Source organism: Chiloscyllium plagiosum, unplaced genomic scaffold (assembly GCF_037043375.1).
Source record: "Chiloscyllium plagiosum isolate Xiang-an unplaced genomic scaffold, Cpla_swu_hap1 HiC_scaffold_34, whole genome shotgun sequence".
NCBI classification, from domain to species: domain Eukaryota; kingdom Metazoa; phylum Chordata; class Chondrichthyes; order Orectolobiformes; family Hemiscylliidae; genus Chiloscyllium; species Chiloscyllium plagiosum.
In genome coordinates, this window is record NW_028270172.1 from 32,803,036 (window position 1) to 32,828,104 (window position 25,069).

The 25,069-nt window shown below is 40.3% G+C and overlaps 1 protein-coding gene across 1 annotated transcript in view; it reads right to left on the reverse strand.

The window, feature by feature from the left end:
* The window catches only part of LOC122564269 (acidic amino acid decarboxylase GADL1-like), a 113,037-nt gene that overhangs the window by 82,186 nt on the left and 5,782 nt on the right, over positions 1–25,069 (reverse strand). The window contains exons 2-3 of the mRNA XM_087978585.1: positions 1,612–1,778; positions 375–501 (exon numbers count right to left, since the gene is read on the reverse strand). Coding sequence (XP_087834711.1) covers positions 375–501; positions 1,612–1,778 — 294 coding nt within the window. The remainder of the gene's footprint in view (positions 1–374; positions 502–1,611; positions 1,779–25,069) is intronic.

Here is a 25,069-nt window from a genome sequence, read left to right on the forward strand (position 1 = left end):
TTAAAATCACTGGCCTGCAACCATACGTAAGTTCAGTTGTGCTGAGTATAACTCCAAACAGTGGAGATTTTTTCCCCAAGATCCCACTGACTCAATTTTAATTGTGCTTCTTGATACTACATGAGGTTAAATGTTGCCTTGATGTAAAGGGCAGTCACACAAATCTCATTATTGTATCATATGGACCTGAAGATTAATGCTAAATTTCAGTAAAGGAAACTAGAAGATTTGTAATCCCAAATACAATGTCAGTGACTGGCTGCTGAAGACCAACCCTTCATCTAGATAGCGCAATCTAGACGGAGAAAGGATACAGTTCTCTGGCCTAATGTGGGGCTTTAAATATGAAGTTGCCACACTGAGCATTATCCTACCTGTTTTCACACTATACTTGATAACATCACGACAATGTTGGAGCAGCTGATGATGAGGTTCTCCTGTATCCCTCAATTCCAGGTCGAGAAGTTTCATAAGCTCTTCTGGAGGCTGCCATTCACAGACCTTAAAGTATATTCAAAATTAGGGACAATGTAAACGCATGGAAATGTCAAGTGACAAGTTGAAAGAGTTCTTTTCAACTTAAGCATGAAATGAAAATCTAGTAACTTACTGCATTAATAATCACTTACCTTTTCAGAACACATTGCTGAAATATGCCATTTAAAATCATTCCATCTCTTTAAAATAATAGTTGCATTATTATTTACAGTTAAACAGGAAACCATAGGCATTTTCATTTTAACAAGAGTTTCTCACTGTACAGTTGGAGAAGTTGGGAAATGCAAAGTTCAGAATGTTGGTTTAATGTTATCTGATGGTACAAATTAATTTTGTTTTTAGAATGCTATGGGTTGTTTTGATTGGAATGTTGTTGATTATTTCAGAATGCTGTGGATTCTCAGCTGTTCTGTTGGAATTTGACACAGCTGCAGAAATTGGACAGAGTTTTCAGAGCAGGTTGTTGGATGTGGATTGGCATGAAAACTCCTGAGGTAGAAACCCTGATTTAAAAATAAACTTTTTTTTAGCTTTGTTGTTATACTGCAGGGAAAAGCTTTAAGGAAGAGCTGCATTACAGTAATAAGTTATAACGTTATGGGGAAGGCATACTGAGTGCCCTCTTCACCTATTTATAATGTATTCAATGCAACAACTACTAATCCTAAAATTCAAGAACAATTTGTCAAGCTATGATTAAAAGCAGAAAATTGATTGAAGGAAAGATGTTGAGAAACCCCTTTCATCCACATCTCAAGAGTAAGATAACAGAACAACAAAATACTGAATTTGACAAATAACTATAGAAAATAACTAAATCTTGCATCCTTTTCCCATTAGGACGTGGTATCAGCCAGATATCTAAAAGGTTATTCAACATTAAGATCAAGATCAGAAATCCAAAACATCACAAATTATTTCAAGATCACTTTAGTTTAAGATTTAAAAAATTGCTTGTAGGTATCACTACCAGAGTATAAATGTCAATAGAAAATGACAGTTTTTGTGAAAAATCCTGTAAAGCTGATGCTCAACTGTCAGAGACTTGCATTTGCCAAAGTGTTTTAACATTGTTGATATACTCCATGACTGATTATTACTTTGTGTTTGTACCTTTTCATTGACATCAGTTGCTTTCTTTATGGCATCTTCCATGATGATTGGGAATGCCTCCTCAACAAACTTCTCTCCTGCTTTTGCATCCAGAAGAGGCCCATTCAAGACCACACCATCCACCAGGATCGCCCCCTTTTTAGGATAGTGGTCAGTGGTCAATTCATCTACATTGAAAAATAACAAGATAGTTTTGGTGCCCAAGAAGACAGCAGGACAATTGGATCACACAAGTGACCACTTACACTCTGAATATCATTCAAATATAAAAGTGTTATCAATAGAACCTTCCTGTTCTACATTTCATTGCCCCAAATTGAACAAATACTAGCTATTGTAGTTAATACTACGAGTAATGCCAAAAAACTCACTTTTTGACAAGAGAAACATTTTACTCTCTCATGATCTTATTGGAAGAAATTAAAACTGGAACACCTTTCCTAATACATTTTGAAACTGCTATGATTCTAGCTTGTTGTTCATCTTCCTCTTTCTACATTCTGACTTACTTTCAGCCTCCAGATTCTAATCTACTTGAAAGTGGAGTCACAGGTAAACAGGATAGTGAAGAAGGCGTTTGGTATGCTTTCCTTTATTGGTCAGAGTATTGAGTACAGGAGTTGGGAGGTCATGTTGCAGCTGTACAGGACATTGGTTAGGCCACTTTTGGAATATTGCGTGCAATTCTGGTCTCTTTCCTATCGGAAAGATGCTATGAAACTGGAAAGGGTTCAGAAAATGTTGCCAGTGTTGGAGGATTTGAGCTATAGGGAGAGGCTGAACATGACAGTGAGGCAAGGAAAAGGGAGAGAGTGCAGTTGAACACGTGGCTGCAAGGATGGTATAGGAGGGAGGGCTTCAGGTATTTGGACAATTGGACTGCATTCTGGGGAAGGTGGGACCTGTACAAGCAGGACGGGTTGCACCTGAACCAGAAGGGCACCAATATCCTGGGGGGGGGTAGGTTTGCTAGCACTCTTCGGGGAGGTTTAAACTAATTTGGCAGGGGGATGGGATCCGGACTTGTAGTCCAGCAAGTAGGCTAGCTGTTTGTCAGGATGTCCAAGAATGTAGGGAGGCTGTGAAGAAGGTAGCACAGACAGGGAATACTTGCGGACACAGAGATGGGTTCAAGTGCGTATACTTCAACGCAAGGAGTATCATAAATAAGGTGGGTGAACTTAAGGCGTGGATCGGTACCTGGGACTAAGTTGGGAGCATAGGCTGTCAGGGAACGATGTCGTGGAAATGTGGAACTTTTTCAAGGAACAGATACGACGTGTCCTTGATATGTATGTACCTGTCAGGCAGGAAAGAAATGGTCATGTGAGGGAACCTTGGTTGACGAGGGAGGTTGAATGTCTTGTAAAGAGGAAGAAGGAGGCTTACATAAGGTTGAGGAAACAGGGTTCAGACAGATCAGTGGAGGGATACAGGATAGCCAGAAGGGACCTGAAGAAAAGGATTAGGAGAGCTAAGAGAGGGCATGAAAAATCTTTGCGGATAGGATCAAGGATAATCCAAAGGCATTTTATGCGTATGTGAGAAACATGAGAATGACGAGAACGGGGGTAGGTCCGATCAAGGACAGTAGTGGGAGACTGTGTATTGAGTCGGAAGAGATAGGAGAGGTCTTGAATGAGTACTTTTCTTCAGTATTTACAAATGAGAGGGACCGTATTGTTGAAGAGGAGAGTGTGAAATGGACTGGTAAGCTAGAGGAGATACTTGTTGGGAAGGAAGATGTGTTGGATATTTTGAACAACTTGAGGATAGACAAGTCCCCCGGGCCTGACGTGATATATCCTAGGATTATGTGGGAAGCAAGAGAGGAAATTGCAGTACCATTGGCAATGATCTTTTCGTCTTCACTGTCAACGGGGGTGGTACCAGGGGACTGGAGAGTGGCGAATGTTGTGCCCCTGTTCAAAAAAGGGAATAGGGATAACCCTGAGAATTACAGGCCAGTTAGTCTTACTTCGGTGGGAGGCAAAGTAATGGAAAGGGTACTGAGGGATAGGATTTATGAGTATCTGGAAAGACACTGCTTGATTAGGGACAGCCAGCACGGATTTGTGAAGGGTAGGTCTTGCCTTACAAGTCTTATTGAATTCTTTGAGGAGGTGACCAAGCATGTGGATGAGGGTAGAGCAGTGGATGTAGTATACATGGATTTTAGTAAGGCATTTGATAAGGTTCCCCATGGTAGGCTTATGCGGAAAGTCAGGAGGCATGGGATAGAGGGAAATTTGGCCAATTGGATAGAAAACTGGCTAACCGGTCGAAGTCAGAGAGTGGTGGTAGATGGCAAATATTCAGCCTGGAGCCCAGTTACAAGTGAAGTTCCGCAGGGATCAGTTCTGGGTCCTCTGCTGTTTGTAATTTTTATTAATGACTTGGATGAGGGAGTCGAAGGGTGGGTCAGTAAATTTGCAGATGATACGAAGGTTGATGGACTTGTGGATAGTGAGGAGGGCTGTTGTCGGCTGCAAAGAGACTTGGATATGATGCAGAGCTGGGCTGAGGAGTGGCAGATGGAGTTCAACCCTGCCAAGTGTGAGGTTGTCCATTTTGGAAAGACAAATAAGAATGTGGAATACAGGGTTAATGATAGGGTTCTTAGTGAGGTGGAGGAACAGAGGGATCTTGGGGTCTATGTTCATAGATCTTTGAAAGTTGCCATTCAGGTGGATAGAGCTTGTAAGAAGGCCTATGGTGTATTAGCGTTCATTAACAGAGGGATTGAATTCAAGAGTCGTGAAGTGATGTTGCAACTGTACAGGACTTTGGTTAGGCCACATTTGGAGTACTGTGTGCAGTTCTGGTCGCCTCACTTTAGGGAAGATGTGGAAGCTTTGGAGATGGTGCAGAGAAGATTTACCAGGATGTTGCCTGGAATGGAGAATAGGTCGTACGAGGATAGATTGAGAGTGCTAGGCCTTTTCTCGTTGGAACGGCGAAGGATGAGCGGTGACTTGATAGAGGTTTATAAGATGATCAGAGGAATAGATAGAGTAGACAGAAACTTTTTCCCCGGGTGCAACAGAATGTTACAAGAGGACATAAATTTAAGGTGAAGGGTGGAAGGTATAGGGGAGATGTCAGGAGTGGGTTCTTTACCCAAAGAGTGGTGGGGGCATGGAATGCGCTGCCTGTGGGAGTGGTAGAGTCAGAATCTTTGGTGACCTTTAAGTGGCAATTGGATAGGTACATGGATGGGTGCTTAAGCTAGGACAAATGTTCGGCACAACATCATGGGCCGAAGGGCCTGTTCTGTGCTGTATTGTTCTATGTTCTATGTTCTAGGCTGGGGCTGCTTTCCCTGAAGCATCGGAGGCTGAGGGCTGATCTTATAGAGGTCTACAAAATTATGAGGGGCATGGATAGGGTAAACAGACAAAGTTTTTTTTCCCTGGGGTCGGGGAGTTCAGAACTTGAGGGCATAGGTTTAGGATGAGAGGGGAAAGATATAAAAGAGACCTAATGGGCAACTTTTTCACGCAGAGGGTGGTACGTGTATGGAATGAGCTGCCAGAGGATGTGGTGGAGCCTAGTACAATTGCAATATTTAAGAGGCATTTGGATGGGTATATGAATAGGAAGGGTTTGGAGGGATATGGGCCGGGTGCTGGCAGATGGGAATGGATTGTGTTGGGATATCTGGTCTGCATGGACAGGTTGGACCGAAGGGTCTGTTTCCATGCTGTACATCTCTATGACTCTATACCGCATAGAGTAAATCAATAGAATAGTTCAATGCAAGTCTGTTGAAATAACTTTACAGAGGCCGGTATCCCATTACCAAGTCAAGCTTTATTTACACCTGCACAGTAGATAAACTCTGATTAGCCAGCTTACAGCCAGTCCCTAGAATGAGAAGGGTCTCTGAATCTCCTGTTTATATCAGCCAGGGCTCCCTAACTGCTCAGGTTAACAACTCCAAACAAGGATCGCATGGTCAATAATATCCACCTGACTCTTATTCCAATCACTACACTTTTTCATATAATTATAATCATGAACGAAGCACAATAGTGTGAGGGACTGAATTAGGTGACTATTTGCCCTGCCTCTCTGTCTGGAAAAAAATGTCCTCTATTCTGTCCTCTCAGAAATTTCATCATGTGCTGACTAATAAATACACATCCTTAATTCTAGACCACATTTTATACAGAAAGTACTAATTATATGTGTTAATGAGTTTAAATGACTGAACTTACAATGCTTCTGAACTGAAAACTGGATCTAAAATGTGTCCTATATGATTGATTTTATTATGAATGGTGGAGGGAAACAGTTCTAAACATAAGGGAAACTACTAAGAAATTAGCTAGTAAGAGCCCACATGAACATAATGGATGGGATTTCATTAACAGACTATTCCCAGCAGAAAAAAAGTGGGGCAAGACCCCAATTATCATTAGAACTTTGCCATAGCCCTTTAACTCAGGCATAGTATTACAATCTGTTTCTGTGTTTTGTAACTGTCTCAGAGGGCACATGTGATGATAACTGCATCTTACAAGAAAGCATTTCTTAAAAAAAGTAGGGTTTGGGTAGAAAACTGTGCTTGCTATACAGTTAATAATTTCACAACATATGGCAGAAATGTTTTTTTTTAGATTTCCCACCTTCTTACCAGTATCTCCTACAGCACCTTCCACACCAGCAGAGACTCAGGTAATTTAAATTCCAACCTAACAAGTCTAAACTCTGATTGGTTCTCAACTAAATTTTTCCCAATATCTGTCACATCACAACAATATAGCAAAAGTAGAAAAGATGTCACCAGAAGATTTGTAAGAAATATTACATCACTTCAATATAACCTATATCAAATATAATATGACCATCACATTTTGATATATGATTGGGGTGGCACAGTGGCACAATGGCCAAGTACCCGGCTTTGATTCCAGCCTCAGGTCATTGTCGGTGTGGAGTTTGTACATTCTCCCATGTCTGCATGGGTTTCCTCCAGGTGCTCTGGTTTCCTCCTACAATCCAAAGATGTGCAGGATAGGTGGATTAGCCAAGATCATTATCCATATCATCCAGGAATGTGCAGACTAGGTGGATTAGTCATGGGCATTGCAGGGTTAGAGGGATAGGGTAGGGAGGTGGTTCTGGGTGGGATGCTCTTTGGAGGGTCAGTGTGAACTCGATGGGCCAAATGGCCTGCTTCTGCACTGTAGGGACTCTCTGAATTGAATCTGTGTGTATGTAAGTGTGTGTAAGTGTGTGTGTGTAACCCAACTCTAAGCAAAGAAGAATAGAGTTCAAATGAAAGAGAGCTGGAATATTCGTTACAAATATTGTACAAACCTAGTAACACAAGTGGCTTTAGAAATCATTGCTGTAATTTTCACATGTGCCTGTGACACAAAGAAATCTTCACCTGTGCAATGAGGTTTAAAGATCACATTTCATACCTTTTCTTTAATGTCTCGCCAGGTAAAGCAGTGTGAATTCAAACAGAGGTAATTGTTGCCTCTTGCTGTATTAGATCATTTGTTTCAAAAGGATTATTAGCATGGCTTTGTATACAGGAATAGGTAGTGCTCTAATTCAAAATGGAGACTTGGCTTAAATGTACTAAATGCCTCACAGGTGAGGTTACCTGTATCAAGAAACCTGACAGCATCTGTATTAATAAGGGCAAAAGACAGACAGAAACAAAAAAATTGGTAAAAGCAAGAGAAAGACAAATAAACAGACAACTTCAAAAAAGAAGAATTAAGGAAAATAACAAGAATCTTTGGGGATGAAAATGGATAAACTTTTGTCCAGTTGAAGATTAAATTTGCTGAGACCTTACCAGGTAGCATATAAACCAAAAACTTGAATACGGATTGAGAAAAGAAATAAGGCTGTGGAGGGACTGAAGGATACAGTAGGCTCCCTGAAACAAGTTGTTTTTCTTTCAAGTACATGGTACTTGAATATTGAACTGAATCAACTTTACTGTCACACGTACCCACGAGTACAGTGAAAGGTTTACAAGTCACCACTTACACGCCACCTTAGAAACAAAGGTACCTAGGTACAGATTCTTCAGTATAAATTCTTAGAGAGAAAAAAAGAGAAAAATAAAAAAAAATAAAATCCAGCATTATAGATGTCACAAAGCTAGTGTCTTTTTTTTCTAAAAGCTGTTCCTTGGCTCAAGGATTCTCTGTCCTTGATTTTTTTTAGAGGGGTAATAAACCAGGCCAGGCTCCAATCAGTCTGGTTTGGTACAGAGATGGAAAGAATGTTGAGAGGCATTTTGTTTATATATAAACTGATGAGACTACAGGCCAAAGAGGTCATGTTTTAGAAGTGATCTGTATAAAGAAAGAGGACTGGTCAGCTCTCTAGCTGAGCTGAGCAGTTTAGTTCAGTCCTGAACTGGTAAGGAGTTCAACAGTGAGCTGTGTGGAAACTCTCTTTCTCTCTTTCTGCCCTTCAACTTCAACCTGTAAGCACATGATACATTTATACTGGGTTCTAAAGGGAGTTTGCTTATTGGGACTGTTGTGTATATTCGGAACAGCATAATTAAGTCTAGTTTGGATAGACTGAGTTCTGTAGGGGTTCTTTGTTCTATGTGTTTCATTGTGTAATTTTGTGAATACATTTTTGTCTGTCTTAAAATCTAGTAGTCAACCTTGCTACCTCACTCCGGGTAATGTTCACTGTATACTTAATGAAACAAATTGCAAATTTATGGTCTGGGCTGTCTGCTTAATAACATTTTGAGTGGTCTTGCCTAGTCCATAATAGTCTGGGGGTTCTTTGCGGGATTTTAAACAGCGAGTGGTAGGTGTTAGTGTCTTTATTTTGAGTGTTGGTTGGTTGGGTAGACAAAGCTTGGGATAGTAATGGGTCTTTCAGTCGCCAGAAGTTTTCTGGAAGTGGATGTGCTGACTTTGGAAGTTTTGCAAAAACTGAATAAGACCAAGGTGCAGGAATTGGCAGAGAAGCTGGAATTAGAACTGCCTGCTTCTGTGAGGAAAGGAGAGATAATTACAGCAGCTCAGCATTTAAACTTGCTGGAGAAACCATCAGAATCTATAGAGATGGCAAGAATTCAATTGCAAATGAGGCAGCTTCAGTTAGAGGCAAGAGAGAAGGAAAGGGCAGCAGAAATAAAACAGTTTGATTTACGATTAAAAGCAGAAGAGAGGGGCAAAGAGAAAGCAGAGAAAGAAAAAGACAGAGATTTTGAACTTCAAAACTGACACTTAAAAAGGAAAGTCAGCTTAAAAGGCTGGAGATAAAGGTTGAGGGTAGGCTCAGTGAGGATGTAGTGCAAAACTCATATGGAAGAGCAGAGAGTTAAACAGCAAGGTTAGCAGCTGAAGTGGCTGATGATTATGAGCCGGTCCATAAAACACGGTTTGGCTTCCAGAATCAATTTCAGTCCATGAGGCAGAGAAATTGGGGCAAAGGGAAATCCTCATGTGGAAAGGGAAAGGTAGATCTCAGCGAAGATCATAAGGAGAACTTACCACAGGGTAAAAAATAAACCTTTGACAAAGAAGGTAAAAAGCTCCAGTGTTTTCATTGTAATAAAGTGGGCCGCACAAAATCACAGTGTTGGTGGGCTAGGAGAAAGGCAGATGTAGGAAAACCAGACAAGTCTGGAAGTTTTGTTGGACTTGTGACAAATAGCACAAGGGAAATTAGACAACTGACTCAGAGTGTACAAGATAATCAGCTGATTAAAGAGGAAGTGCTTAAAAAATATACATGCAAGGGTAAAGTTTCTTCACATAGACCAGAAGTCATTGGTAAGGAGGTTACAATATTAAGGGACACAGGATCCTCTCAGTCTGTAATGCTGAACGATGAGGAGATATGTACTCCTGAGGGACTACTGCCAGAAAAGGTACTGGTAACAGGGATTCATGGTGAGACAAAAAGTGCTCAATTATGTAAAGTGAGGCTAGAGAGTCCAGAGAAGAGTGGAGAATTTGTCGGTGCACTGGACAAACTCTCAGCTCCAGGAATTCAATTTGTCCTTGCAAATGATATAGCTGATTCACTGGTAGGTGTGCTGCCTACTCTAGTTGAAAAGCCAGTGGAGACACAGGCAACTGAAGAAATGGAGAATGTTAATCCAAGAATTTTCTCAGATTGTGTGATTACAAGATCACAGAGGCGCAAGTTAAAGCAGGAGAGATCAATAGGCACAGATAAGGAAACTGACATAGTGTTAACCAAGACTTTTTTTGACAGATAAGTAGAACAGAGAAGGAGCAAATAGGTAAACGTGCCAGTATCTTTAGCTCTGCTAAGATGATTGAACTACAGCAGAAAGATGAGAACTTAAAACCGTTATATCAAAAGGCATTTACAGATAAAGAAAGTGAATGCATTCCTGTGTGTTATTACTTAACAAATGACATGTTAATGAGGAAATAGAGACCATCATACATTCAAGCAGATGAGAAATGGGCAGAGATTCATCAGATTGTTTTGCCAGTAGGGTATAGAAAGGAGGTGCAGCAAATGGTGCATGAGCTACTACTTGGAGGTCATTTAGGGGTGAGGAAAACATAGGCTGAAATACAAAGACATTTTTACTGGCCTGGATTATGCAAGGATGTAGTTGAATTTTGTCAGATATGTCATACATGTCAGCTGATCGGAAAACGACAGGCAGTAATAAAACCTGAACCTTTAATGCCTATTCCAGCATTTGAGGAACCTTTCACAAGAGTCTTGATTGATTGCTTAGCTGCCTTACCTCAAACAAAAAGTGGGAATAAGTATTTATTAACAATCATGGTTGTGTCAACTAGATTTCCAGAGGCAATCCCATTATGCAACATCACAGCTAGAAGAATTATTTAAATCTTTTACTAGATACAAATACCAATACAGATCCAGTCAGATCAAGGATCAAGCTTCACATCCAAACTATTCAAGGAGGTTATGGATAACTTGGGAATAAAGCCATTCAAATCCATTGTATACCATCCAGAATTGCAGGGAGCACTTGAAAGATGGGATCAAACACTGAAGACCATGTTGAGGGCTCATGGTCAGGATTATCCAGATGATTGGAATAAGGGAGTTTTGTTTGTACTTTTTGCGATCAGAGATGCACCGAATGAATCGACCAAATTCGTACCATTTGAATTAACTTTTGGGCATGAAGTAAGAGGACCATTAAAATTGATCAAGGAGAAATTAATAAGTCAGAATTTAGAGACCACCCATTTGGACTCTGTGTCGATTTCAGAGAATGATTAAATAGAGCTGGAGAGTCGGCAAGACAGCATTTAAAAGTATCACAGCATACAATGAAACAGGAAGCGAATAAGAAATCACATAATTGCAATTTTGCGATTGCTGATAAGGTATTGGTGTTACTTTCATTAACAGATGAGCCTTTAAAAGCAAGGTTTAGTGGACCTTACCAAATTGAAAAGAAATTGAGTGAGGTGAACTACTTGATAAGGACTCCAGACAGAAAGAAATCTCACAGAGTGTGTCATGTGAATATGCTCAAAAGGTATTTTGATAGGGATGGAAAGCAAGAGGAGAAGGTGTTAATGATTACAGCACAGAAGGAAGAGCCAAGTTCACAGGATTCTGAATTGGACATTCCTCAAATCAAATTGGACAATGAGGAAGTTGTCAAAAATTGGGATAAATTATTGAGTTACCTTCTACAAGAAAATCAAAATGACCTGAAAGAGTTATTACTATCACATGGGGAGATATGCACAAAAAAACTGGGAAGTACTAACCTAATTATGCATGATGTAGATAAAGGAGATGCTGGTCCAATTAAGCAAAATCCTTACAGGCACAACCCTCTAAAGTTGGCACAGGTTCAGAAGGGGATAGAGCACATGCTCCAAAATGAGATAATCAAAGTGACTGGAGCTCACCCATAGTCAGATGGTACCCAACAGTTATGGGTGGACTATCGCAAAGTCAATGCTGTTACAAAGACTGATGCAAATCCAATTCCATGATTGGAGGACTGTGTCAAAAAAGTGGGATAAGCAACTTACATTTCTAAGATGGCCTTGCTCAGAAGCTACTGGCAAGTTCCTCTGTCAGAGAGAGCAAAGGCAATTTCAGCTTTCATAATGCCAAATGGACTAAGTCATACCATTTCATATGAAAAGTGCTCCAGCCTCATTTCAGAGACTGACTAATAGGGTCATAGCCAGACTACCCAATTGCATGGTGTACATTGATGACTTGATGATTTTTAGTCACTCATGGGAGGAACATTTACAGCATTTATTGGACTTGTTCGATCAACTTCAGAAGGCAGGCTTGGTGGTAAACCTAGCTAAACGTCACCTCTCTTCCTCCTTCTCTCCAGAGAGAAAAGTCCGAGCTTATTCAACCTTTCTTCATAAGGCAAGCCCTCAAGTCCAGGCAGCATCCTGGTAAACCTCCTTTGCACCCTCTTCAAAGCCTCTGTATCTTTCCTATAGTAGGGCGACCAGAACTGAACACAATATTCCAAGTGTGGTCTCACCAGGGACTTGTAGAACTGCAGCAAAACCTCGCAGCTCTTAAACTCGATACCCCTGTTAATGAAAGCCAAAACACCATATGCTTTCTTAACAACCCTATCCAGTTGGATGCCAACTTTGAGGGATCTATGTACTTGCACACCCAGATCCCTCTGTTCCTCCACACTGCCAAGAATCCTGTCTTTAATCCTATATTCAGCATTCGAGTTCGACCTTCCAAAATGCATCACTTCGCATTTATCCAGGTTGAACTCCATCTGCCATTTCTCAGCTCAGCTCTGCATCCTGTCTATGTCGCGCTGCAGCCTGCAGTAGCCCTCTATACTATCGACAACACCTCCAACCTTTTTGTCATCTGCAAATTTACAAACCCCCCCCCTCAACCTCTTCATCTAAGTCATTTATAAAAATTACAAAGAGCAGAGGCCCAAGAACAGAGCCCTGCGGGACCCCACTCAACACTGACCTCCAGGCAGAATACTTTCCATCTACAACCACTCTCTGCCTTCTGTCAGTCAGCCAATTCTAAATCCAGACAGCCAAATCTCCCTGTATCCTATACTTCCTGACTTTATGAATGAGCCTACCATGGGGAACCCTATCAATTGCCTTGCTGAAACCATACACACCACATCCACTGCTCGACCATTGTTGACCTGTCTTGTCACCTCCTCAAAGAACTCAATAAGATTTATGAGGCATGACCTTCCCCTCACAAAGCCATGCTGACTGCCTTTAGTCACACTATGCTTTGCCAAATAGTAATAAATCCTATCCCTCAGAATTCTTTCCACAACTTTGCTGACCATAGACGTGAGACTGACTGGTCTGTAATTGCCAGGGATTTCCCTATTACCCTTCTTGAAAAGTGGAAGAACATTTGCCTCTTTCCAAACCTCCGGTGCGACTCCCATGGAAAGTGAGGATGCAAGTATCCTCACCAGCGGCTTAGCAACCTCCTTTATAAAGTTGATAACAAAAGAACTGTCTTTGATTTGATTTGTACCTAAGTACAGTGAAAAGTTTTGTCTTGTGTGCAGTACAGGCAGATCATAGCGTATAAGAACATACAAATCATAGGGTGTTTAGAGAGAGCAACGCATACAAGGTTATAAATGCACAGGAGGTGCATAAAAGCAAGATCAACATTAGATTTAAAATTAGAGAGGTCCATTGAGCAGTCTAATAACAGCAGGGAAGTAGCTGTTCTTGAATCTGTTGGTACGTGCGTTTTAGCTTCTGCACCTTGTGCCTGATGGAACAGATTGGAAGAGAGTATCACTAGAGTGAGAGGGGTCTTTGATGATGTTGGCAGCCTTTATGCAGTAGAACTCTTCGACCAACGATACAACCTTGAAGGAAACCATTCTACCTGCCTTGCCTGTGTCAGCTCTTCAAAGAGCTATTCAAATTAGTTTTACACCCTTGCTCTTTTGCAAGCACCCTGAAAATAATTCCACAATAACTATACACAGTTTCCATTTGAAAGTTACTATTGAATCATGTTCCATTATCCTTCAAGCAATGCATTTCAGGTTGTAACGACTTGCTAAGTTAAAATATTCTTATCTTTCTTCTTTCTTCCAAGCTAAAACAAGCCCCACATTATGTTGTAAGTGAATAATAACAATTAATTATACAAATGGTATATTGGCCTTAATTGCAAGACGATTTGATATTCAGAATAGGGAAGTCTTAGTGCAGTTATATAGGAGACCACACCTGGAGTGCTGTATGCAGGTTTGAGTCTCCCTACCTAAGAAAGGATATACTTTCTACAAAGGGAGTGCAGCAGAGTTTCACTAGGCTGGTACTGGGAATGCAGGACTGTCCTGTGAGAATAGATTGCTTCAAGAGGGCTTGTATTCACTGGAGTTCAGAAGGATGAGATGGGATCTGTTTGCAATGTATAAAATTGTAACAGACCAGATGCGGGGAGGATGTTTTCCCTGATCGGGGAGTCTAGAACCAGAGGACACAGTCTCAGGATATGGAATAGACCATTTAGGACTGAGTTGGGGGCACATTTCCTCACTCAAAAGCTAGTAAACCTGTAGATTTCTCCACCCCAGAAGGCCAGGTAACTGAATATGTTTTATATTTTAAAGGCACCAAGAGGTAATGGGGAGAAAGCAAGAATATGGTACTTGGATAGAGGATCAACCATGATAAAATCAAATGGCAGAGCAGGCTCAAAAGGCCAAGGGTGTAGTCCTGCTCCTAGTATCCATTTTCCTATGTAACTGTTGACCTAACAGTCATCAGTCCACCACTGCATGGATATTGCTATCACTGTGTTACATCTGAACACATGCACTGTATAATCCAACTTGGCTCTAAGTTCCAATACATTTGAAATTCGGTACATTCAGACCCAGCGCTTAGCCCAATGAAGTCTCACTCTCTGAAAACTGAAACCATCAACCTGCAAATCATTATAATGCTATAAATATCAAATATTCCAATTTTGTATTTGAACATTAAAATAATAAAGGTTGTTTACATAATAAATAGTATTATTTATAGTAATAAAACATAGGAAAGGCTGGTTACATCAAAACATGGTGGTAAATTTCAATTTCAAGGGCGTGCAGCAGAGTTTCACTAGGCTGGTACTAGGGATGCAAGACTCTGAGAAGAAATTGATTTGACGGGGATTGTATTCATTTGAGTTCAGAAGAATGAGATGGGATCTGTTTGCAATGTATAAAATTGTAACAGATCTAGCCAGAGCAGATGCAGGGAGGAACAAGGAAGGTGGTAGCAGATTAGCTGTCAATTGTACACTCACCTGATTTACATATCCATTGACTTCAATGAACAATTAATCCACCATTCACCCATTTTTGTACCCTCACCCAAATTGAATGTCACCCACAGAAAATGAGAATCACATTGACCTTGAAGAATACTCACTATAGAATCAATGATAGACACTAGCTTAAACATAACTGGGCATTCTGAAAAGTCAGGGCTGGAGTCAGCATGTCATGTTCAAAGGAGGAAGGGAATGATGCAAATAAATTCATTGAAAAGTAATTTTCACCTACTAAGGATCAACAGAGGACAAGTGGATAACCTTTCAAGGCAAATTGCTGAGCGTGCAGCATAAATTACATACTGAGAATCAGCAAGCCTATATTAACCAAGCATAACGGTTAATGTATTAACAAACTAATCAGTAATGGAATATACAAACTCTTCATGGAGAAGGGAGAAAGGTTCACTGAGATAAATGCTATAACATGCAGAAATATTTTTAGAAGGACAAACAATGACATGGTAAAAGTACAAGATTGCAACTCCTAAGTTTTACAGGAAGAAAATATTCATTGAATCCCTACAGCAGGCCATTTGGCTCTTGCAGTCCACGCTGACCCTCCAAACAGCATCTTACCCAGACCCATCCCATCCCATCCCATCCCATCCCATCCCTGTAACTCTGCATTTCCTATGGTTAATCCACATAGCCTGCACATCCATGGACACTTTGGACAATTTAGCGTCATCAATACACCTAACCTGCACATCACTAGACTGTAGGCAAAAACTGGAGCACCCAGAGGAAGCCCACGCAGTCACAGGGAGAATGGACAAACTCCACACAGCCAGTCACCCAAGGATGGAATCAAACTCAGGTCTCTAGTGCTGTGAGGCAGCAATGCTAACCACTGAGCCATCACTATGCCCCCTTTTAGTACAATTGACTAGTCAGTGATGACTTCTATACAAGATAAAAATAATGCTCAAACAGAGAAGGCATTGTAATAGATTTCTATCTTTCTTTATTCACAAAGAAAGATTTGTGCAATAGACGTAGAGATAAATTAAGTTTAATTTTCATACAATTGAAATGGAAGTGTTCTTGCATTGCAAACAACTATTGCAAAGTTAGGTAGAGTAATTGTAGATTAGGAAACAGGAAATTAGAATTTGGTGTTTGTAAAATCGTTAATAGCTGGGGGAAAGCATTGCATGGTCCCTTTAAAAGATGGTGTATTTTCAGTGCTTAGAGATTTTAAACATATGTCTGTGAGCAGCAGCCTGGGGGTTTGTAGGTGCACAGAGACAGCCCGAACTGAATGTTGTACAGTTAGTAGGCCAAGCGGCAGTTTTAACATGGACATCAGGTTTTGAATTTAACCAATCAATTTGAACCAGGCACTTAGATACCAAGGGATTCTCCTGCTCCTTTGATGCTGCCTGACCTGCTGCGCTTTTCCATCAACACATTTTCAACTTAGATACCAAACACCTATTAAATGTAAATCTGATGCTTTTGACAACATAGGATCAATCCTATGTAAAATAAATTGATATGTAATCAAGGGTATAAAATAAGATGGCAGTTAGACAAAGTCCCCAGAGCTAACTGCCATCCACCAAAGCTAACAATCCCCAGCTCTCCAGAGAGAGAAATTGGCTTTCACAGTCATCTACATATTAGAGAAAGCATCATGTTAATAACAATCGTATCAACGACAAAGAATTGGAGGAAAAGACATTTCTCACAGAAGAATTAGAAGAAGCATTCCTGATAGAAGACTCAATGGGAGAAGTCACAGAACATTCCAGAAGACATGTACTCTGGCTGTAACTTAGAGTCATAGAGATGTACAGCATGAAAACAGACCCTTTGCTCCAACCTGTCCATGCCGACCAGATATCCCAACCCAATCTAGTCCCACCTGCCTGCACCCGGCCCATATCCCTCCAAACCCTTCCTATTCATATACCCATCCAAATGCCTTTGAAATGTTGCAATTGTACCAGCCTCCACCACTTCCTCTGGCAGCTCATTCCATACACGTACGACCTTATGTGTGAAAAAGTTGCCCCTTAGGTCTCTTTTATATCTTTTCCCTATCACTCTGAACCTATGCCCTCTAGTTCTGAACTCCCCGACCCCAAGGAAAAGACTTTGTCTATTTATCCTATCCATGCCCGTCATAATTTTGTAAACCTCTATAAGGTCACCCCTCAGCCTCTGACGCATAAGGAAAACAGTCCCAGCCTGTTCAGCCTCTCCCTATAGCTTGAAGAGACTAAATTCTTTTTTTGTGTATATGAATAGGACTTATATTTATTGGAACAGCATACCATTAGAATCTTGTTTTATTCAGGAATACTTAGTTGCTGTGGTTCTGTTCGCCGAGCTGGAAGTTTTTGTTGCAAACGTGGGATTTTGTACACTACATTAGTTTTGCTCATGCTGGGTATCAGGTCCTTCGTTTTGGTGAGTTGTTGTCTGAGTGTGGCTGTTGGTTTGTGTGCTGTTATAAGTCCTAGTGGTCGCAGTAGTCTGGCTGTCATTTCAGAGATGTTCTTGATGTATGGTAGTGTGGCTAGTCCTTTGGGTTGCGGCATGTCCTCGTTCTGTTGTCTTTCCCTTAGGCATATGTTGATGAAATTGCAAGAATATCCATTTTTTGCGAATACCTTGTATAGGTGTTCCTCTTCCTCTTTTTGCAGTTCTGGTGTGCTGCAGTGTGTTGTGGCCCTTTTGAATAATGTCTTGATGCAACTTCGTTTGTGTGTATTGGGGTGGTTGCTTTCATAGTTCAGGACTTAGTCTGTGTGTGTGGCTTTCCTGTGTACCTTAGTGGTGAATTCTCCGTTTGGTGTTCTCTGTACCCTCACATCTAGGAATGGGAGTTGGTTGTCCTTTTCTTCCTCTCTCGTGAATCGGATTCCTGTGAGTGTGGAGTTGATGATCCGGTGTGTATTCTCTATTTCCGTGTTTTTAATGATTACAAAGGTATCATCAACGTATCTGACCCAGAAACTAATGTAGTGTACAAAATCCCATGCAAGGACTGCACAAAACACTATATAGGACAAACAGGAAGACAGCTAACGATCCGCATCCACGAAGATCAACTAGCCACGAAACGACACGACCAGCTATCCGCAGACGACAAGCAACATGAATTTGACTGGGACAACACTACCATTATAGGGCAAGCGAAACAAAGAACAGCCAGGGAATTCCTAGAAGCATGGCACTCATCCACAAACTCCATCAACAAACACATCGACCTGGACCCAATATACCGGCCACTACAGCGGACAGCTGAAACTGACAACCGGAAGCAGCAGGGACAGGCCACTATAAATGCCGGAGGAAACACCACAGAAGCGCTTCACAGGAGGCTCCCAAGCGCTGAGGATGTCACCTAGACAGGTGACGAAATGTTTGCAACAAAAACTTCCAGCTCGGCGAACAGAACCACAGCAACGAGCACCCGAGCTACAAATCTTCTCACAAACCTTGAAGGAATACTTAGTAGTTAGAAAGGATTTATTCAGTTTATTAATAGTTTAGTTAATTTGTTCACTTAGAGTTAGATAAATAAATAGTGAGTACCAGGAATTTATTTTACTTAACCACTAGAAGTTGCAGATTATAGGGTGAGGTACTCCTCTTTAGGTGTTTCGGTTTTAGTTCTCAGAGTGGTGGGGGGGCAGCGGTCAACCTCTACTTTATAACACAAATAATTCCCTAAGAAAAGATGGTACTTATTCCACAGTGTTAACAAAAAGGTAGAACCCTTGGAGAGATTGTGCTGCACTAACAATAAGATGCATCTTGTGCCTTTCAAAATAGGTGACAAACTGAAAGAATGCATGTTTAGCAAAACATTCCTTTTTTAAAATAATGCTACATAAAATGTTATGATTAATAACACTTCCACATCTTGCTCATTATCACCATCCTGATTATGTTTTCACTGCATTTTTGACAGTGCCCTTTGAGCAGATGTAAAATACTTAAATGAAGAAAGTACTGCAGATACTGGAGATCTGAATTAAAAACAGCCAGAACAGACACTGCAAATCTGGCAGCATTTCTGGACAGCAAAACAGAATTGATGTTTTGAGAAACCAATGACTCTTCTTTGGAACTTTAAAAAAAAATGTCATCGGGCAATAATTAACTGTGTGATAAAAGTTGTGTTTAATACATGAGGGGGTACAGTGGGTCAGGCTGATGGGCGGAACAGCCTGCAGAGCTTTATATATAACGTTTCACACTGAGTGAACATTTGCCAGAATAGACCACCTGTAACTGACTTGTGGGGTGATGGATGCCTCATCTTCTTCCTCCTGCCCTGGATGATGATGGTCTTCCTCTCCTGCTGGACTGTCCTACACATCCAGTGTATTTCTCATCCAGATCAGATCATTTTGAAGTTCTCCAAGATTGAAAAACACCTGTATCCTCACAAACACTCTCCACCAGATATATGCCAGAGGGAAATGAGTTCCAACCCACTACATAGCCACTACTCAATTTTGGTATTAGAACATAGAACATAGAACAATACAGCACAGAACAAGCCCTTCGGCCCACAAATTCTACCTTCTAGGTTCATGCTGTGGCTGTGTGAACTTCCGACCAATGTATCATTCCACACTCCTCTGTATTAAATTAAGTCAGCCTCAATTAATGGTAGAGCCCTGGGTAGTGTTGTAGGACAGAGAGACCTAGAGATTCAGGAACATAATACTTTGAAGCTTGGGTCATAAGTAGACAGATTGGTTACGGTGTTTAGCATGCTTGCCTTCAGACCTTTGAGTATAGGAGTTGGGATGTCATGTTGAGGTTGTATGTCACATGGGACAAGGGGACATGTCACAAGGGGACATAAATTTAAGGTGAAGGGTGGAAGGTATAGGGGGGATTTCAGGGGTAGGTTCTTTACCCAGAGAGTAGTGGGGGCATGGAATGCACTGCTTGTGAGAGTGGCAGAGTCAGAATCATTGGTGACCTTTAAGTGGCAATTGGATAGGTACATGGATAGGTGCTTAAACTAGGACAAATGTTCGGAGATGGGACCATTCCACATTGATTAACCTGCAGCTCTCTAGAGACGAAATTACCTCCTGGATTGAGTAGATGTCCCATTCTGAAACATTTAACACAGCCCCTGGTACAATGTCACTGCTCAGCATCCAGGTATCGGAGGGTGGGCTGCCAAATGATGTTTCAGTCAGCAGCAGTGGGGCATAACAACTGTCTCCACTGGAGTCTAAATTCCTCCCTCTCATTGTTTGCAATGAGGGCAATTGTTCGGTGATATGCCACATACACTTTGCAAACCATCATAGTCTGCAATATAGACATGGCATTAAGAGATCTGGGCAGATAGTATGAAGAAGAGAAAATTAAAGGGCAAGTTTCCCACTCTTCGTTGAAGTATGTAAGTTGAGATCTTTTCAACAAACAGTTTCTGTTCTGTCATAATTACCTTTTGAGTTTCTTTTGAGCTTCCTATTTAATGTAAAATATTATTTTATGATTCATTATGAATTTCAGTGCAAAATTGGGAATGGAATTAACTAACAGGCAGACCAACATGAAAGCAAAGACTCATTACAGGTGTTCATAAATATTTTTAGTTTATTAAACATTTTAAACCAGTACAATTCTCAGCAAAGTAGCAAACTGAGCCATTATAGGGTAATTTATGTGATACAACAAAATTGCTTGGCCCACGAGTCCATGCTAAATGCTCCCAATTATTGCACCAAATTGAAGTTAAGTAGTACGACTTGAGCATATAACATAATGCATTGACTTTTAACATATGTTTTTCTTTGTGTCTGCACTAAACAGCAAAGCAAGACAGAAATACTTTGAGTATTTAAGCTCTGGCCAAAGGGGCAAAGTACAAAAAGGCGAAGCAAGGCAGAGATCCTCTGTGCATCCAAAGTGAGTGAACACAAAGAGAGCAAACAAGGAGGCTGAGACACACCCTAGTCAAATGCATGAGGCTGGTGCCTGTCCCTGGGTAGCTGCATTCCAATGAAAGGCGTCAGTGTGCTCCAAAGTGTAGCAGTGAAGTCCAGTACTATCAGTGGATCAGAGGAAAGCCATGAAGGTGTACTGAGGTTGGCATGTGTCTCCAAAGGATGCCAATAGACAGAGGGTGTGCGTGATCACTGCCCACGGAGCGTACTCTAAGATATTGATGACTGCTTCCAAGGTGAAGGTCCAGAGGAGCAAGCAGCAAGCTGGATTCACCAGATATCTACTCCGAGTTCATGTTGGGAATTGTCATCATCTTGTTTCTATCCATCAGCTGGGGGAATGGAAGACTGCACATCAGTGAGGTGAGATTAGGTAATGATTGCATGCTAATGAATGGAAATATGAACCTAGCATAAGAAATAGGATAGAAATGGATACAAATAGGTCTTTTGCCACTCACTACTGAGATTCTCATCTTGCCATTCAAAAATTGATTGATGAACCATATTTTTATTCTCAGATTCAAGAATCCTATTTCTGCCAATCTCAGCCTGTTTTCCCAACTGATTCACCATGTCGTTAATCTGCTGGAAATATTCTGCCTATTCATTCTAATGCAGTGTAACTGGCTTTTCAACAGGGCTCTAGTGTATAGACACTGAATGCTTTTCAGTTCACCATGGCAAGAAATAGGAAGCGATTGAAATCAGTGAATGGTCAGATCTGTGCAAATAATAGTCATTGGACTGCACTGCTCAGCACAGCCTGATACAGAAACTTTTATTACTGACAAAGCAATAAGTTTTGCACTGACTCATCGTAATATTCTTTTTAATAATAACATGCTGCATAACTAGCTCATTGATTTTCTCAGAGTGTGGAATCATACTACAGTAGGCCACGGTTTATTGACTATCTATAGACTTGGATTGAAGATATAGATTAGACCTAAAACAAAAAAGGCTGATGAAATCAAGGAGGAGTGGGTAAACTATCTAGCAATCTGACACCCCAAACCAGGTGTAAAAACACAAGCAAACCAGACAAGTTTGTATTCTCAAAACAGAAATTGCACAATAGGACAGTGGGCATCTCAAAACAGCACAGGTAGGTTTAACATTTTGAATGCAGTTCTGATACTACACCAATCTTGTTTTGTTTACAGTTGCTGACTGATCTGTTATGCATTTCTGGAATTTTTCATCTTTTTTCGAGACTGCTAGTAATTGCATTTTTGTTGCATTTATAAAAGAGTCATTTTTAAATTCAGTTATTTGTTTCAATCATTATCTCATTATGCAAGTTCATGGAAATTGAAGCCCTCTGATAGCACCACTATAAATCTCACAGTATTGTCTGCAAACTTCTAAATTCTTGGTAGGGAAATCCACTATGAGGTGTAGAAGTAGAGTCTAGAAACACCCCAGTTTTATTGTGTGGATTTGCTTTCTTGACATTAACTTGTGGTGAGCACATTACCAGTTAAATTCAACATCCTTGTATGATACCTGCTCCTAACTGCTATTCAGTGGCCCCTGATGTAAGAGTCAGATTACACAGAGAGTGAGCAAATTCTATTGCCAGTCTATTTCCCAAATAGCATGGCTAGGATTAGGAAGTCCATAGAGTATGGAGGATCAAATCTGCATTCCAACTTTCTGTCTATTGTCTGTTGATGTTGCTATTGTTATAGCTAATGTCTTGTCCAATTGTTACATTAAAAATGTGTTGAAAATTGGTATTTGGTTTAAGTGTAGAATGACCTATAATTTAAAGTATCCATGTTATAAGCCAGAAGAATGAATGTTCTTTCTGATCCTGTTTTGGCGTTTTTATTCGACCATTAAAAGTTTATTAGGTACTCCAGCTAATTGTCCAGTGAAAGGAAGAAATGTTAGATTTCTACATCTGTTACAGCAGATTTTAAAATTAGCACTCAATAAATCAATGTCCAAAGATTAACTATTGTTGTTTAAAAAGCATCAGTAGCTTATGGTATAATAATGCCATGCTTTAGGAATGAGGCATTTCATTACAATAATGAAACAGAAATCAGTTTTTCAAATATATCTAAAAAACAGACATAAACTCCTCATGGAAAAGAAGAAATAAACATATCTCAAGTAAATATTCGTGGAAGAAGTCTGCTACTCTTCCCAGGATATGGTGCCCAGAACATCTCACACCAATCTAGGAATGGTCTAATGTGTATTTTATAATCCTGTATGCTATTCTCCTAAAAGTAAAGGCCAACATTCCGTAAGTCTTAGCAAGTGTTTTCAATACCTGTTTGTGACATTTTTAATGTTTAATATGGCTGTAACCTGACACAATAATGGTAAAATATGGATGATCAATTTTCAACTTGCATTATCTGATTTTAATACCCATGACCTTCATGGATGAAAAGGGTTTTCAAAAAAAAGAACCTAAAACAGTGCAGTGATTACCTAACTACAGATTGAGGCAAGTTCAGGAATAAAAATAATGTGGAATGTGGAATAAACATAATCATCCTAACCGAACTTGGCACATTATCTAAGGACATGCAAGGCTACTTTAATTTACACGTGTATAAGGTGCACTTATCAGAAATGAAAGTTGCCTGCAAATATCCAACTTGGAAAAGCAATGTATTGTGTAATTTTGGGAATGTACAAATGAGCCATACCACAGTAGGTTACTTGGCAGATCAGCAGACAGAAAGAACATGGCTTTGTAATAGCAGGGACCGAAAGACTCGTTCTCTTTCCCTCCTTGTTTTCTTCTCAACATTCTGAAATCCAGCACCAGTGAGAGATTCAGATCAACATCCATTCACCAAGAACTTGAGATTCTACAAATGTTGACATTGCCAAGGATATAAGGCATCAACTAAACAGTCTTAGCTTTAAGTTCAACAATACAACCCCCAACCTTCAGGAAATTACCTGACCAGTGTAATAAAATAGTATAATATAATATTATTAATCAGGAATTTGGATCTCTAAACTACAGACAGTGAATTTTGGGTGTAGTTTAGTGAAGGTAATTATTATTAAGAGATCAGAAAATAATTTGGAAAAGTGACCTAAATACATATTTTCTAAGAAAGCAAATGTTTCAATTAAGTACCGAGCATTATGCTCATGTGGCTAATTGATGAAATGTTTAAACTGCTGAGTTTACGACAAACAGAGAAAATAGACTAACGGACAATAGTTTAGTTTGACTTCAGTTTAGGAAAACAGTCACCCGGGCCCAAGTGTTTTAGATGTCTCCAACCTATGAGAGTTAGTATAGAATATTCAAATTGTCAAAACTGAAAAGACATTTTACCAGAGCTGACAGGGATTTTAGGCCAACGGAATGGGGAAAAAAATCATAAAATAGTCTCCATAGTCCAAGAAAGAGAACTGGAAAGAGTCAATTAAGTAAGAAATTAAGGAGTTGAGATATGAGTGATGTTTCTCTGGGATTGAAAACTTGCAAAGGTTATTGTTGGGAAACAGGCTGAAACTTTGTAATGCAGTTTATATTAAGATATTTCTAAACTTTTTTATAAATATATAGCTTTGTTTCCTTTTTTCTTTTTTGTAATAAACTTGTGTTCTTATGTTAAAGAATACAGGCAGCCCCATGTGATTTTGCACCACAGTAACCAACTTCAAAAAGATTTCATCAAAAACTAACTTGTTCAGTGTTACTTTCAGCTGGAGTTATAAAACTAGACATGTTAGTATCTGAGTGGTTTAAGCAGCTCATTTTTGACAGCAGGTATGAAAATCGAGGCCACCTACATAAATCTTTGTGAGGTAATTCTTTTCAAGGAGTTCATATAATCAATACCATTTCCAACACAATGTATGTAAAAGAACAGAGGGTCACAGGGAGAAAGTGAAGACTGCAGATGCTGAAGATCAGAGTCAAAAAGTGTAGTGTTGGAAAAGCACAGCAGATCAGGCAGCATCCAAGTAGCAGGAGAGTTGATGTTTCGGGCATAAGTCCTTCATCAGGAATATGGGGGTGAAGGGTGGGGAGAGGAGGTGGAGATAAATTGGAGAGGGGTGGGGCTGGGGGGGGGGGGTAAGGTAGCTTGGAAGCAATAGGTAGATGAAGGTGGGTGTTGATGGTGATAGGTCAGAGCGGAGGGTGGAGTGCAAAGGTAGGAAGGAAGATGGACAGGCAGGACAGTTCAAGAGAGCGGTGCCAAGTTGGACAGCTGGATCTGGGA